This window comes from Dipodomys spectabilis, unplaced genomic scaffold (genome assembly GCF_019054845.1).
Source record: "Dipodomys spectabilis isolate Male_0828 unplaced genomic scaffold, ASM1905484v1 ptg000004l, whole genome shotgun sequence".
NCBI classification, from domain to species: Eukaryota; Metazoa; Chordata; class Mammalia; order Rodentia; family Heteromyidae; genus Dipodomys; species Dipodomys spectabilis.
In genome coordinates this window covers 13,961,887-13,976,758 of record NW_024870681.1, presented here as the reverse complement: position 1 = coordinate 13,976,758, position 14,872 = coordinate 13,961,887, and the positions used below count along the sequence as shown (strand labels likewise).

At 41.5% G+C, this 14,872-nt stretch overlaps 1 protein-coding gene across 2 annotated transcripts in view; it reads right to left on the bottom strand.

The window, feature by feature from the left end:
• The window catches only part of Dnah9 (dynein axonemal heavy chain 9), a 339,142-nt gene that overhangs the window by 47,409 nt on the left and 276,861 nt on the right, over positions 1 to 14,872 (bottom strand). For both annotated transcript variants that reach the window (XM_042693416.1, XM_042693426.1), the window contains 4 exons: positions 14,293 to 14,463; positions 12,701 to 12,823; positions 5,493 to 5,686; positions 3,170 to 3,318 (listed from right to left, as the gene is read on the bottom strand). In XM_042693416.1, coding sequence (XP_042549350.1) covers positions 3,170 to 3,318; positions 5,493 to 5,686; positions 12,701 to 12,823; positions 14,293 to 14,463 — 637 coding nt within the window. The remainder of the gene's footprint in view (positions 1 to 3,169; positions 3,319 to 5,492; positions 5,687 to 12,700; positions 12,824 to 14,292; positions 14,464 to 14,872) is intronic.

Sequence of the window (14,872 nt, the reverse complement as noted above, 5' to 3'; positions counted from 1 at the left end):
TCATCACTATAATCATTATTAGCCAGTCCTGGGGCTTGAACTCTGGGCCTGGGCACTATCTATCCCTGATCTTCTTTTTGCTCAAGGTTAGCACTCTTCCACTTGAGCCACAGCACCAATTCTGGCCTTTTCTGTTTATGTGGTAAAGGTAACTCTACCTTTAAGCCACATTCCCAGCCTTTTTGAGATGGTAGAGTGCTTGTCTGCTCAGGGAAAATACCCAGGCTCTGAGTTCTAGCCCCAGGGCCAACACACACACACACACACACACACACACACACCCCTCTACACACACCTATACACACACACACACAGACATAATTGGAGCTAGATCTTTTTTTAAATGTACCTAAAATCAATAAATTCCAATAGTGATAAAAGGTTATTTTATTGTTATCAGATACAAATAAGTTACCCAGGAGAACCAAATTCAGAAAAGGATGAAAACACTACCAGAGAAGGAGAATTTGGTATGGGGAAAAGCAAGAGCTTGGGAATTTTGTTTTTCTATTTTAATTTCTATTTTATTTTCAATTCTTTGAAAATCTGAGTGGTATTACTTGACTTTTATAAGAAAGCATGAAAATGCACATTCCATTAGTGAATATAGAATAATTCTGTCTTTTCATTAGACAACTCTTTTAACTTCTTTAGCCAATTAGTTTTATCTCACCTATCCTCAAACACAAGGCATATGCTGTATTATTCTGTCATTACACAATGGAGATGGATTGCATGGTCTGGAGTTTTCTTTTTCTTTTTTTTTTTTACTTAGAAACCCACTGAGCTTTTATTTAATCTAATTTTGAGAAGATGTAGAGTTTGTTATTGCTTATTTTTTCTTAGTTTTGATTACATACATTTGCCCCTTCCTTCTTGGAACAACTGGCCCTCCTTATTGTTCCTTCTGCATCTGCAGATTCAACCAAACACAGATGGAAAACTGTTTTAAAAAAATGTATGCCCATACTCAAAAAAAAAATTGTTTCCTTCTTGTTATTCCTGTACCCATCCAAGATAGTACAGCAATTATTTACACTGTGCTAAATGTACGTAGAGATGCTTCAAAGCATGTTGGAAGATGCATATACATATATGTAACTACTGTGCTTATAGAAGCGACTCGAGTACCCAAAGATTTTGGTATCTGTGTGTGTGTTTGTGTGTGTGTGTTTGTGTGTGTGTGTCTTGAAATCACCCCGCAGGAAATGAAGGAAAGCTGTACATGATTTACATATACATATACATATATGTACATACACACCAACACACATGCTGAGGGCCATCACATGAAAGGCATGTACTGGGAGCTGGGGATACCCCAGTGAAAAATGACACAATTTCCAAGGAGTGCTTACTCTTAGGAAGTCAATGGGTAATTATGATGTGACATTCATAAAGGTAGGATATAAAGTATTTGGGAAGGGGGCCTCACTCCTTGGGAGTCAAACAAGACTTCCTAGAGGTGGTTGCACTAAAATCAGCAAGTGAAGGTTGAGTAGAGGCTGGGGAAGGGAAGGTGATGCAGGAGAAGAAACAGTTTTTGGGTTGAACAACAAGTGAAGTCTGGTATCTAATTGGGAATAAAAATCTCTCTCTCTCTCCTGACCAGGCTGGCTTTAAACCATAGTCCTCAGTGGAGAAGAGAGGAATAAGATATGCATATTTTATTGTCTGGAACCCACGAATGTGTCACATATCACATGGCATGTGATTAAAAATTTTAAAATTCAGGCATTGTGTGGATCATTTAGGTAGATCCAGTGTAATTGTAAGGATCTGTATAAGAAAGAAACCACTTACGCATTTTGGCTCCCAGAGTACTATTAGGACCAGGTCAAATTAAGCAGACAAGATATTAACTAGTCTAGGGAAGAAGGAAACTTAACTGGGATAATTAAGTCCCAGGACCTAAAAATAGTAAGTGCAAACTTCAGAAAAGGGAATAAAACTGTGGCTTGACATTTGTGGAGAATTGCAAAGCAAGTAAAAATAAGGTCGACAGTCTGCAAGGCTAACCACCAATGTCCCAATGTCTGTTTTATGTGATGATGCTTGCTCAGCAAACATACTAAAACATGGAACTCGACCCTTTGCAGTTAGCTTTTATTGATTAATAAGAATTAGGCCAAACTTGAAAGGTAGGATGGATCTCCCTTTAAAAGAAAACCTTCAGGTTAGTCAAAAACCCAGAGATAAAGGCTTCAGTAAATCAGGGGTTAAACACCAGGTTACTGAGATTTGATAATAGATTTAAAAAACTAGGTAGAGCTTAGAGTATGCTCTGGTCATTATCAGTTAAACCCCAAACTGGGAACAAAAGGAAGATCTATGGTGAAAACTTTGCATTGATTGATTATTGAAATTGTAATCACCATTTATGGCTTTGTGGTAGATAATCACTAACTGCTAGACTGATAGTTCTGCTTTTGTAACTTGCTTCTTTGCTGATTGTGAAATTACTCCTGACCACCGGTGAGTGGCCTCTGTGGTTTTTGCCTTTATATTCCCTGAGCTATTTGAGTTCAGAGCTGCTCTTTGTCCCCCCGAATGACAGAGAGTGGTCCCCATGCAGAGAAATAAAACATCCTGGCTTGATCGACTGTGTGTCTGGCTCTCATTCTGGTATTCAGGAAATTTTCTGGATAAAACAGTTCATTGCTTTCAGCCTCCCTGTCTGTGGCAGTTGCTACAGCAGCTGCTAGAAACTAATAATGGTGGTAGGCTGAAGAACGGTGGGCTAGGGGACAAAGCTCTTTGTTAGTCATTACGGAGTTGAGACTTTGTTCTGTTGGCAATTGGAGCCTGTGGAAGGATTATAAGATTGTATTTTAGAGAGATGGTTGTATTCCAGAGAGTTTGTTCTGGCTTTGGTCAGGGAGATGGATGGGATGGGATTGAGGAGAGGATGAGCAGTTCCATGAAAAGTTCACATGGCTAGGGTGGCCTTGATTCCCAGTGAAGGCTTTTTTTTTTTTTTTTTGCCCAGTCCTGGGGCTTGAACTCAGGGCCTGGGCACTGTCTCTGAGCTTCTTTTGCTTAAGGCTAGCACTCTACCACTTGAGCTACAGCGCCACTCTGGGCTTTTTCTGTTTATGTGGTACTGAGAAATCAAAACCAGGGCTTCATGCATGCTAGGCAAGCACTCTACCAAGAAGCTTTTGCTCACCTTGGTTTTCTACATCCTTCAGTGGGTCCACCCCTGGAGACAGGATAAAAAACATGGGAGTGGCTGGTCCTGATTCTTCAAATGAGGAAGCAAAATCAAGTGCTCTTCCCATGATGTATTTGCTTCCTAACTTCTCCTCCACAAAATCTCTGCAGAAAGAAAAGTGTGTGTGTATATATATATACACACACATTATATATATGTATAATGTATCCTGGTGGGAAATGCCAACATTCAAGAACTGGAAACTTCTAGAAAAGGGAAGGTATGTGATGGGCTAAGTAGGCTATCTTTCAAGCCAACACTTCCAATCCACACTGCTGGTCACAGGGCTGCTCAGCCTGGATTGGGGCTCCCTCTAAACCAGCATGCACTGAGGCCATCACTGAACCTTTCTGTGGATGCCCTTCCCAACATCCCATCCTTAAGGATAAGTATGGAATCCAACAGAAGCTATATCCCTGCTCTGCCCCATCCTTGCCCAATATTGAAGGCCTGATTACATTGTCTTCTTTCACATCCTGTTTTTGTCTGGGCTTCCTTTTCTCTCACTCCACTAAATAATACCCTCTTTCCAAAGTGGCCTGTTCTGTGCTCAACAGATCCTCATGACTGCAATCACTTAGTGAGACCCTGAGATTCTGACTAATCCCAGAAGACACTCTGCCTGTAGGATTCCCATCCTGACTCATTCTCCTGTAACTAATGATACAGCATGGTGGTGAGTAGGTCCTGCTCGCTGCCTGTTGTTGTGCCTGTTGTTTTTGAGCCATTTCCTCTCCATCCTAGGGGCTGCATTGGGTGAGGTGTGTTTCCCCTGACAATGTCACTTGTATCTACACACACGATGTCATCTATGGCCCCATTTGGTCACCTTGCATTCATAACCACTGTGGCCTCCAGCCTGGTTGACAGCAAATCCATGTGGACAATACTCTAGTCTTAGTGACATCAACTCAAGTGATCATACTTTTTTTTTCTGCTTCAGCCACATAATTCTATGTCCACACCCTCATCTATGTCACTGGGAGCCTTTTCTATGCTTGAAACCATACAACATTCAATTAGCAAAATCTTCTATCCTGACAGGTTTGTTTGCTTTTCACTGTGTTTTTCCTTCACTATTCTTTGTCTGTATTGGTATCACTAAAATGCAGGATGCTACTTGGAATTCTTTCAGTTTCCCTGTTTATTCTTCAATCCCATTTCTTTCATAATCATTTTCAAGTCTTCTTCACTCAAATTATCCAACTTCTTTTCAGCATAATTTAAATTTTTATTGCCTTGCAAGAAAGCCTGAAGAGTAATTAGTACTAGAATGTTTTTATTGATGGATGGACTGATTGTTATTGTAGAGTTGATATAGAGAGGTGACAGTTACATGAATCAGGTAATGAGCACAATTCTTTTTAAACCATGGCCCCTTTTGCCTTCCTATCTTTTATACACACTCAGTTGATGAGCTTTCCACTAAAGGGATAAGAAGCTGACAGATGGAAAAAAATCCCTTCTCCATTTTCTGCCATTCATTTATAACCTTATAGCTATAACCACAAATCTTTCCTTCCTTCATCCCTTTATTTGATATGCTAAGGATGGCTGGATCCTCCACCTATTTCCTGGATCCAGACAAGCTCTATCTCATTAGATGGGATTAGCTCCCTCCCTCCCTCTCTCTCCCTCCCCCCTCCCTCCCTCTCTTCCTCTCTTCCTCCCTCCCTTCCTCCCTCCCTCCCTCCCTTCCTTCCTTCCTTTTCTCTCTTCTCTTCTATCTTTCTTTCTTTCCTTCCTTCCTTCCTTCCTTCTTTCTTTCTTTCTTTCTTTCTTTCTTTCTTTCTTTCTTTCTTTCTTTCTTTCTTTCTTTCTTTCTTTCTCTTTCTTTTTTTCCTTCTCTTCCTTTCTTTCTTCCTTCTTTCCCTCCCTCTCTCCCTCCCTCCCTCCCTCCCTTCCTTCCTTCTTTTTTATTCTCTTTCTCTTTTCCTTTCTCCCTCCCTCCTTCTTTCTCTCCCTCCCTTCCATACTTGGGATTGAACTCAGGACCTCATGCACATCAGGAAAGAATTCTACCTCATGAGCCATGCCAAATCCCTACCATGACTCTTTTCAGAGCTGGTATCGATCAGCATCTCGTTCCAAACTGTCCACTGCAATACTAAGAACATATGTGGCCTACACATACATGGCCCTATCAACCTCAAGGGACTTTAGATTTTAGAAGAAAGACTTACCATATAATCATGACCTTGGCACTCAGCCCTGCCAGGATGGCTACCGTGATAATCCCCTCACTGCGTGTCTGTCCACCCCTGCCCTGACTCCCTACCTCATAGCATAGGTCATCCGGTCGGGCCGCATGGCCCGCATCATGCAGAGGCGCTGCAGGGCTGTCTTGTTCTTCCACTCCTGGGGGAACTTCTCCTTCTCAGGACATTCTGACTCCACAAACTTCTTCCAGCTTTTAGCGGATCCCTCGATGTCCCGATCCAGATTGTAGAATTCTTCCATCGATGAAAGTACCTGGGGAAGTTCAGGGAATCTTGCTCTGAATCTTACTCTAGAAAGCTGTGGGTGGGTGTGGCTGAGAGGTCCCATCCTTGTTCTTTGAATTCATCCATTCAGCCACTCATTCTTTCAAGATTAGTTGAATGTCTACGATACCTCGGGGACTTGGGAATGCAATGGTGAACACATAACAGAAAAAAAGATGGGTCTTCTTAGTTTCCTAAGTTTCTTAGGGTCCTAAGTTAAGAAGAAGGAACCTGAGGGAAGACTTGGAAAATATGTAGAATTGTCTTGGGCAGAGATAGAGATAGAAGTGAGAGGGCTTTTATGGAGATCATCAAAAGGAGCTAGAGCCGAGGTGCCAGTGGTACATGCCTAGAATCCTAGCTACTTGGGAGGCCAAGACTGGGAGGATCTTGGTTTGAGGCCAGCTTGGGTAGAAAAATTCATGAGACCATTTCTCAACTCACTGCTGGGTGCAGTGGCCCATGCCTGTTAATCCAAGATACCCGAGAAGCTGAGATTGGGAGGTTCACAGTACCAGAGAAGCTCAGGCAGGAAAGTCCAAGAGACTTCGGTATCCATGTTAGGAAAGCTGGGCATAGTAGCATGCACTTATGATCCTGGTGATCATGGGAAACCTAAAATAGGCAGATCTTGGTTCTAGTACCCTCTGTGTAGGAAGTGAGACTCTGTCCTAAAAATAACCAGTAACAATGAAAGGGGTGACATTGATCAAGATGTATTCATAAATTGCTTTGTTAAATGCCAACTCCTTTGTACAACTACTTTAAGATATTAATATTAATAATAATAATAATAAAACTCAATATAAATCAAGGCTGGAGGATTGGCTCAGTGGTAGCAGGTTCAAGGTATCAGTTCAAATTCCAGTACTGAATAGAGATAGAGTCTGTGGGATGGTGCATGACAGAAAGCACTGTAGTGACAAGAGGAGCCTAATTAGTGATGGGGACAAGGCAAAGCTGCAGAAAGACATGCACAAATCCTGGCCTTGCCTACTCTCCTCTCTCTTGGGGACACATACATTCCTTCCACATGGGTTCTGTGGCTTTCCAATTTCATCCTCATCACTAAGAACATAGGAACCCTTCTTTCCTGCTCAGAAGTGGTGTTGGGTGGTGTGGGTGACCATGGAAGAGGCACAGGGAGAAATGAATTCTGGTTCCGGCATCAGTGCTGACGAGTCATTGGACTTTGAGCTTGTTTGAAGCCTTCATGGGCTTTTTCTTTTTCTTTTCTTTTCTTTTTGTTGTCGCTCATAGGGCTTGAACTCTGGGCCTGGGTGCTGTCCCTCAGCTCTTCAGCTCAAGACTAGTGCTCTACCACTTGAGCCACAGCACCACTTCTCATTTTCTGGTAGTTAATTGGAGAAAAGTCTCACAGACTTTTCTGCTTAGGCTGGCTTTGAGCCGTGATCCTCAGATCTCAGTCTCCTGAGTAGCTAGGATTACAGATGTGAGCCACTGGCACCCTACTCTTTTCTTTTCCTTTTTCCTTGTAGAAAATGAGGCCAAGTAATCATCTTTCCTATTTCCTCCTGAATTGTAGACCTCATCATGCTTTGAAAACTATAAAGCCCTCTCTGGCCCTTTCCTTGGGGGCTGTCTAGGGATTGAAACAAAACTGCCGGCTGTCTTGTCTATTATTCCTAATGATGGTGAGTCCCTTGAGGGAAAGCACTTTCATGGGCATTGCCAGGCACTTAGGAAGTGGTCAATTAATAACGTTGGACATCTGGGAGGCCAGCAGGTGGGCTTTTGATGGGTGGAGAAAAACTTCAGCTGCTACAATTATTTCTCTCTGTGCTGAGGAGGCAACTTTCATCTTGCAGTCAGCCACTCCCTCTCTCTTCCCAGTGTACATCATTATCCTTCTGCAGTCTGGTTACCCCCTTCAGCATCATCTCCATCAAACAGGAAATTCCTCTGTGATCCCTGTTTCCCAGCTGCCAGGACTGGATCTCACACTACTTTCTTGGAGATACTGGTTGGAACAACCACCTTAACATTTAATCTCCTAGATGAGGGAAAGGGATGTCTGAGCCTTCTAATAAGCTAAATGGAAATGACTAACTAACTTAATGACTTTGAACTGAGGTGCAGAATACAACTGAACTAAAACGGTAGCCCAAGAGGTAGTGAGGGGGCCTTTTCCAAAGGCTGACAAAGAAATTCATAACTGATGAGCTTTTCTAATGAAGAGCCGAATGTGCTCATTACCTTAAAGTTCCGCATTTCATGGATCTGGAAAAAAAATTCTTCACAAAAGGAAAACAATAAAAGCAGGATTTTATCACAAAAATGTCATTCGTTACTTGCTTATTAGTTCTTCTGGAGAAACAAGGCAATCAACCTTCCTTGTTAGACAGGAAATCAGGTCCTATTCAATTATAGTTACTTGGTTTCTTTAGACTAACATCCAAGTGAACACTTTAATAGCATTTCTGGAGATCCCCAACAATGTGTACTATGTATTGCTTTGTGCTTCACCTGTGCACATCCTGGGCTCTGCAGGAATTTGATGAATCTAGGCTTTTTTTAAAAAATAGTTTACTCCAGACAACAAACTCATACAGAGAGATAAAGCGTTGCTCATTTGCAAAAAGACTTTGGGCAGCCAGATGAGCTCAGCCCACAAAACAAAACAAAAAAAGTGGTGTGAGGCAAAGCCAAGCAAAGCCAACCAAACAATCTATCTTGTGAAAGGAGAAAGGAAATAAAATTACACAATGGCTTTGGAGTTGAGCTATGTATGATGAAAGCCTATGAACCACTTATTCTTCTCAGCTTTTTCTGCAGAGGGCTTTGTGGGGTGATACTGAAAAAGGCAACTGGACTTGGCCCAATTGAGCAACAATTCTCAATTCCTCAAAGTTTTTCTTTTTCAGAAGAAATTCTACCAGGTAAGAGCTACATTATTCACAGCACGAATGTAACTTTATAGCTATGTAATTAATAATCATAATTATGGGGCTACTTTGCCCCCCCCAAAGCATATTGAAGATCTAATGTGTTGGACTTGGAAATATGACCTTATTTACAATTATAGTTGTTTTTTTTTTTTTTTTTTGGTTGGTCTTGGGGCTTGAACTCTGGGCCTGGGTGCTGTCCCTCAGCTCTTCAGCTCAAGGCGAGCTCTCTACTGCTTGAGCCACAGCGCCACTTCCCATTTTCTAGTTGGAGTTAAGAGTCTCATGGACTTTCCTGCCGGGGCTGGCTTTGAACCGTGATCCTCAGATCTCAGCCTCCTGAGTAGCTAGGATTACAGGCATGAGCCACTGGCGCCTGGCTACAAATATAGTTTTGAATCAGTGTAAGATTATATCACTAAGATGGGCTTTAATCCAACGTGCCTGGTGCCCCAGGAGAAGAGGAAGGGCATAGGGAATTGCAGAAAGAAGACAGTCTTGTGAAGATTGTGAAGTCAGAGACTAAGGTTAGTTTGATGGGGCTCCAAATCTAAAAGCTAGTAGAGATGAGAACACATCCTCCCAAAGGATTTAGAGGGATCGAGACTCCCTCCAAAACCTATCAATTTTAGGTTTCTAGGTTCTGCAACTTTTGAGAGAATAAACTTTTGTCATTTTAAGTCATTAGGTCCATACAACTTTTCTTTGGGAGCTCTGGAAACCAACATATAACCAGAAAGATTTTCTATTTCCTAAATACTCACTCTGTGTCTGAAATAACAGAGGAGGAGGAGGTTAGCTCGGCCATTTTGCAGATAAAGAAACAGAGTCTCAGAGAAATTCAGTAACATACCAGAGGCCAACATACACACACAGACTTGAACAAGAACCTAGGGATGTCTGACTCCAGAGCCTGTGTTAACTGGTTTGTCTCCATCATTGCTCCCATTCTGCAAGTGGGTTCATCCAGAACTGCTTTATAGAACACCCTTTCCATAAAGGAATCAGACTATGAATTACCATGCTCATGGTCTGGAGCCATACTTCCTTCCTTGCTTCCTGCTTTGCTTGCTTGCTTGCTTGCTTGCTTGCTTCCTTCCTCTTTCTGTCTTTCTTGTTGCTGTTTCTAGGGCTCGGGCACTGTTCTTGACCTTTTCTGGTCAAGGCTAGTGCTCTACCACTTGAGCCAAAGTTCCACTTCTGACTCTTTTACTAATTAGTTGAAGTAAAGAGTCTAAGGGTCTTTCCTGCCCAGGCTAGCTTTGAGCCACAAGCCTCATTCTCAGCCTGTTGAGTAGCTAGGTCTACAGATGTGAGCCACCGATGCCCAGATCCTATTCCTTTTTTTAAGAGAGGGGACTTAGTACATTACCTAACCTAGATTTCCTCCCTCATCTTCCTGAATAGTTGAGACTACAGGTCCATGCTACTATGCCCAGCTCAGGGATAGAATTTCCAATTTTATTTAATTTTAATGGCTTAAAAATTTAAGTGTAAAAACTAGAATTTGTTTCCATAACTGGAAAACTTTTAAAGGTATTTACAATAACTTGGGTATATAAATCAGTGGTTTTAACAATAGCTTTTATGAAAGCTAAAAACAAATATTGTTGATGAAAACTTCCAATTTAAATAAGCCATATGTGTAAAAATAATGCACCCCAGATTTCAAAGACAGTGCAAAAATACAAGATAATTTATCAACAATTATATGGTTCCAAGCTTAAGTGTCCCTCTAGAGATGCTAAAGGGTTAGTTGCTAGACTGTGGAGCTTCTTGCAAATAGCAGACATTTTAGGGGGTGGGGCCTAGTGGGAGGAAGCTAGGTCATTGGCAGAATGCCATTGCTTTTGCTTCCTGGTTGCCATGGAGTGAACAGTTTTGCTCAAACATAGGCTTCTATTGAAAGCAAGGGGCTGCCAGGCAAAGTGGTGCCTGTAATCCTAGCATTTAGGAACCTGAGGCAGGAAGATTTTGAGGGTTTGAGGGCAGTGTGAGATACATGTAGAGATCCTGCCTCAAACAAAATAAGAAACCAAACACAAATGAAAGCAACAGAGCCAAGTGACCATGAGCCAACATAAACATTTACTTTCTTGCTTTAAAATTTTTTTTCAGTACAGGCCAGGCAAGCCTCTATCACTGAGGTACATCCCCATCCCTTAACATTTTCTCTGCTAAGTTTCTCTTTGATATTTTGTCATAGCGACAGAGAGCAGACTAGCAATAATTTTCATAGCACTGTATATATTGAAATTGTAAATGTTTGCTGTTATGGGTTAAAGAAGATATGTTAGTAAAACTAATTTTATATACTTTTAATTTTTGGAGGAGGAGGAGGAGGAGGAGGATGCAGGTAGTGGAGTTTAAACTCAGGGCTTCATGCTTGCTAGGCAGTTACTCTTCTACTTGATCTACACCTCTTGCCCCATCTGTATCTTTTTGTATTTTTAAAAATATGACTACTACCAAAGATAAAACTACACAAGTGGCATGCATTATATATGTCAGTGCTATTCATTCATAGTGTGTGTGGTCTAAGGAAAGTAAGTGGCTTTCAATATCTTTTCCTTCATTGCAATTCTTCCTAGATATTTATAAATCTGTGATTTTAGTTGCCCTTGTGTCTGGAATCTTCCCTTCTTCCTTCCAAAACTTACTTTCTCATTCATCAAGTTGGGCTTAGAATGATAAGTGAAATGAAATAAAAATTGAATTATACCATTGTTATTTAGATCAAGGATTAAGCAAATTCCACCTCTCAGGCCTTATCTCTCCTACTACCTGTTTTTTTGTAAAGGAAAATTTTATGGGACCTCAGGCGTGACCTCTCATTTCCATACTGTGTATGGTTCTGACATGGTTGAGTAGTTGCTTAAATATTTATACTATGTGGCCTTGTAGAGAAGAAGTGTCACCTGCCTCTGATGTAGATGGAATCCTAAAGTTAATTAAAAGAATAGCTCTGGACTCTGAAAATGAAGCTAGGAAAGTCTTCTGAGTGATGGTGGCATTATTGGAATTAGACTGGGGTGTCCTGTAATGATTCCTTCTGGGATATCTTGTAATGATTCCTTTGAATGGGTCAGCCTGCATGTAAATAATTTTGGGATACTGTTTTAAAGTCAATAGATTAGTTTGCATGGTTCTCAAGGGGATTTTGTTGACTGAACAAACCAACATCTCACAGGTCATATACAATGTGTTTCTACCCATGTGGCATCCTTGAGATGACAAATAGTGGACAAGAGGAGAGCAGTTAGTGCTTGGTCCATGTGAGGAATTGAGGGAGGGAGGAAGTGGCTGTGGTTGCAAAAGACAAATGTTAGGAATCTCTGTAAGGATGGAACTTCATGAATCCTCACATCCTGCCATACATCACGTCAAGCTCTCCGAGTGCAAGCACAGTCTCTGCTGAACAGACCTTACGGTTTGAGATTTTTTGCAGTATGTATAGGGTGTCCAAACTAAACTAGGTTGCACAACATGGGATGAAAATGGGCTTTGTTATTTGTAAGTGTTGAAACCTAATTCTCTTTATCTGTTAAGTGGAAACAAATAACACCAATTGCCATGCTGGTTGTGAGTATGATGTAAGACAATGCATTCCAAGGCACTCAGTAAACACAAACTATTACCAAATGATGATTGTCCAGGTGGGCATACATCCCCTGTTTGGAGTCTAAGTTTGAATTCACATAGATGCCACTCTAGTTCCTGCCTGTTTTCTGGACATGGTATAGCAACATCTCTACATCAGCTCCCTGGACATGCCAATGAGTCCATCTTCCAGCCCTGAGCACTGGCAGGTAAAGGCCAGCTTATTTGATGGGAAGCTTGTGGAGAACCCTTCTATTCCCTCCTACCTTGGAGACAAAGCACTTCACACTAGAATGAATTTACTTCTCCTCTCCTTGCCTGGGGGCGGGGGAGGGCATGGAGGTTAGCACATAAAATGGGGATAGATCTATATTCAATACAGTCCCATGCTTGAATTCCAAAAGAGAATTGATGTCTCCTTTCGACCATGTAAATATGTATTAGGGAACTTCTCTAAGAGATGAAAACTTGGCTTCTTTCTAGGGGCCAGTACTAACCTTGACGCCTCCCCAGGCCTGATTGGAGAGGAATTCCACTGGGCTGGGGGTGTCAGCCTGCACTGGAGATCGAAGCAGGAAATCCAACTCTGCTGCATTGACTTCTTGGTTCATGAGGAGAATCTGTAGTGGGGGCAGGGAGAAAACACTGTCTGCTTTAGCTTGTGTGGGTCACAAGGTCCTAGAGATCTTAGTGACTGTCAATCAGTGTAATTATTGTTGCCTCAGACACTAGAGCTTGCCCATTCATGGCGAAGTGAGAGAGAGTGTGTATTCATGTAAATGACTTCTGGGTGCGTCTGCTTGTACTCCAAAGGTCAGAGTGATGTAAAAATACACGATGGATGACTATATGTCTGGAGTAGCAAGCATTTATCATGTATCAATCACAAACACCATAGAGTATGTGTCTGCAATTTAATTGAGCAGGTGACACATACAAATGACATGGTTTGAGGGAAGTGTCAAAGCAACACCAATATGAATATATGCAAAATAGAAATATGTATCTGAATCAATAATGTGAAAGAGGTTCCAAAATAGAGGAGTGGTCAACCAGCCAGGGGAAGGAAGGGATTCATTCGCCAATACAAGTAGCCTTGAATTGGGCATGGAGAAGCTAAGAGATGAAGGCAGATAGGTGGGCAATGGAAAGTGAAGAGGTTTGGAAGGGGATTAGAGAGGTGTGAGTAGCGGAGGGAAAACTTTTGGCTTGCTTAGAGACTGGATCCACAGAAGAAGGTGGGGCCCATGTTCTTTGCAAAGACCAGGCTGTTATCTAGGCTGGTGTGGGGAATACTGCAGGTGAGAAAAATGAAGCATGCCAACACTAACACACAAACTCAGGCTTTGTAATGTGCAAAATGATGACAGGATATCTGACTTCTAGTCTTGGAAGTGGCCTTTGAGATAATGTAGCCTAAGCTACCAATTGTGTTGGAAAATTTTATTTAGAAGTCAAAGGTAAGTGAAGGGTTGTAAATTATACGGTTTTATGGTACTGAGATTAAATGAAAGACTAAGGTTTCTCCTCAAAAACATTGGAAGTCACTGGTGTACCAAGATCTTGAGAATCAAAACTGTTGAGGACTCTCAGGCAATGGCTGTGACAAATATAGAAAGTTTCATATCTCTCAGAGGAAGGTTTGGCCAGTAAATTAGCAATCTAAAGGTTAGAGAGAAGTATGGATGGAACTAAAGCTCTCACACATCTGAACACCCATCTACTATCTGGAATTGCCATTTTGTTTTATGTTCAGTGCATTTTTATTGACTGGTAATGAAAGTCAGAGGGATCATTTGAGAAGGACCTTAGGTCATCCAAGATCAACAAGAAAAAACACAATAGTTAACTAAGCATGTCTGCCATGAATAGGCCAATGTTTGATAAAGCATGTCTGTCATGAGTAGGACAATGGTTGATTAAGAATGTCTGCCATGAATAGGACAATGGTGTGTACCATATTGGACCCTCCAGTCTGATAGTTCTATCTAGAAATAGAAAGTTTGTCCATACTTTAGAAAGTGATATTAAGAGGATTAACACCTGATGTTTGGAAGACCTTCTGGAAACATTTTCAATTCACTTTTACCTGAAAGGTGAGCTGAGCAAGGTAGGTCAGTTTATCACACTCAAAGAGTCCCCGGGTGGTGTACTGGTACACAGAGAAAGTGATGCTATCTATTAGATTGGCCACCCGCTCCTTGAGGCTCTCATTGGGAGCTGCCCTCTCCACAGCCTTTTGGAAGATGATGCTGAAGGCCTGGGGATAGAGAGTAGCATATTGGCAACTGACACAGCTGTCTTAACCCATATAAGTCGTCTTGCTCATTTTCCATCCCATAGAAACATTTCCTCAGATAAGACGGCCAAGAAGAGACAAGGTAATACGAAGACGTATTATTAGTTCTTAGTCTGCCCATATAAATTAGTATGTTGATAAGGCTACTATGGTCTCTATAGTTTGTCCCTTCAAAAACTCTTATTTAATCCCTATGATGAGGAATTAAGAGGGTGGAAACTTAAGATCACTGTGTCATTTACAGATGAGACCTTTGAAAGGTAATTAGAATTAAATAAGGTCACCCAAATCGACCCTCCGTCAGTGAATATACTCCCTTATTAGAAGGAGACAGACTAAGACATGTGAATTTCTCATCTGTACCTCAGGA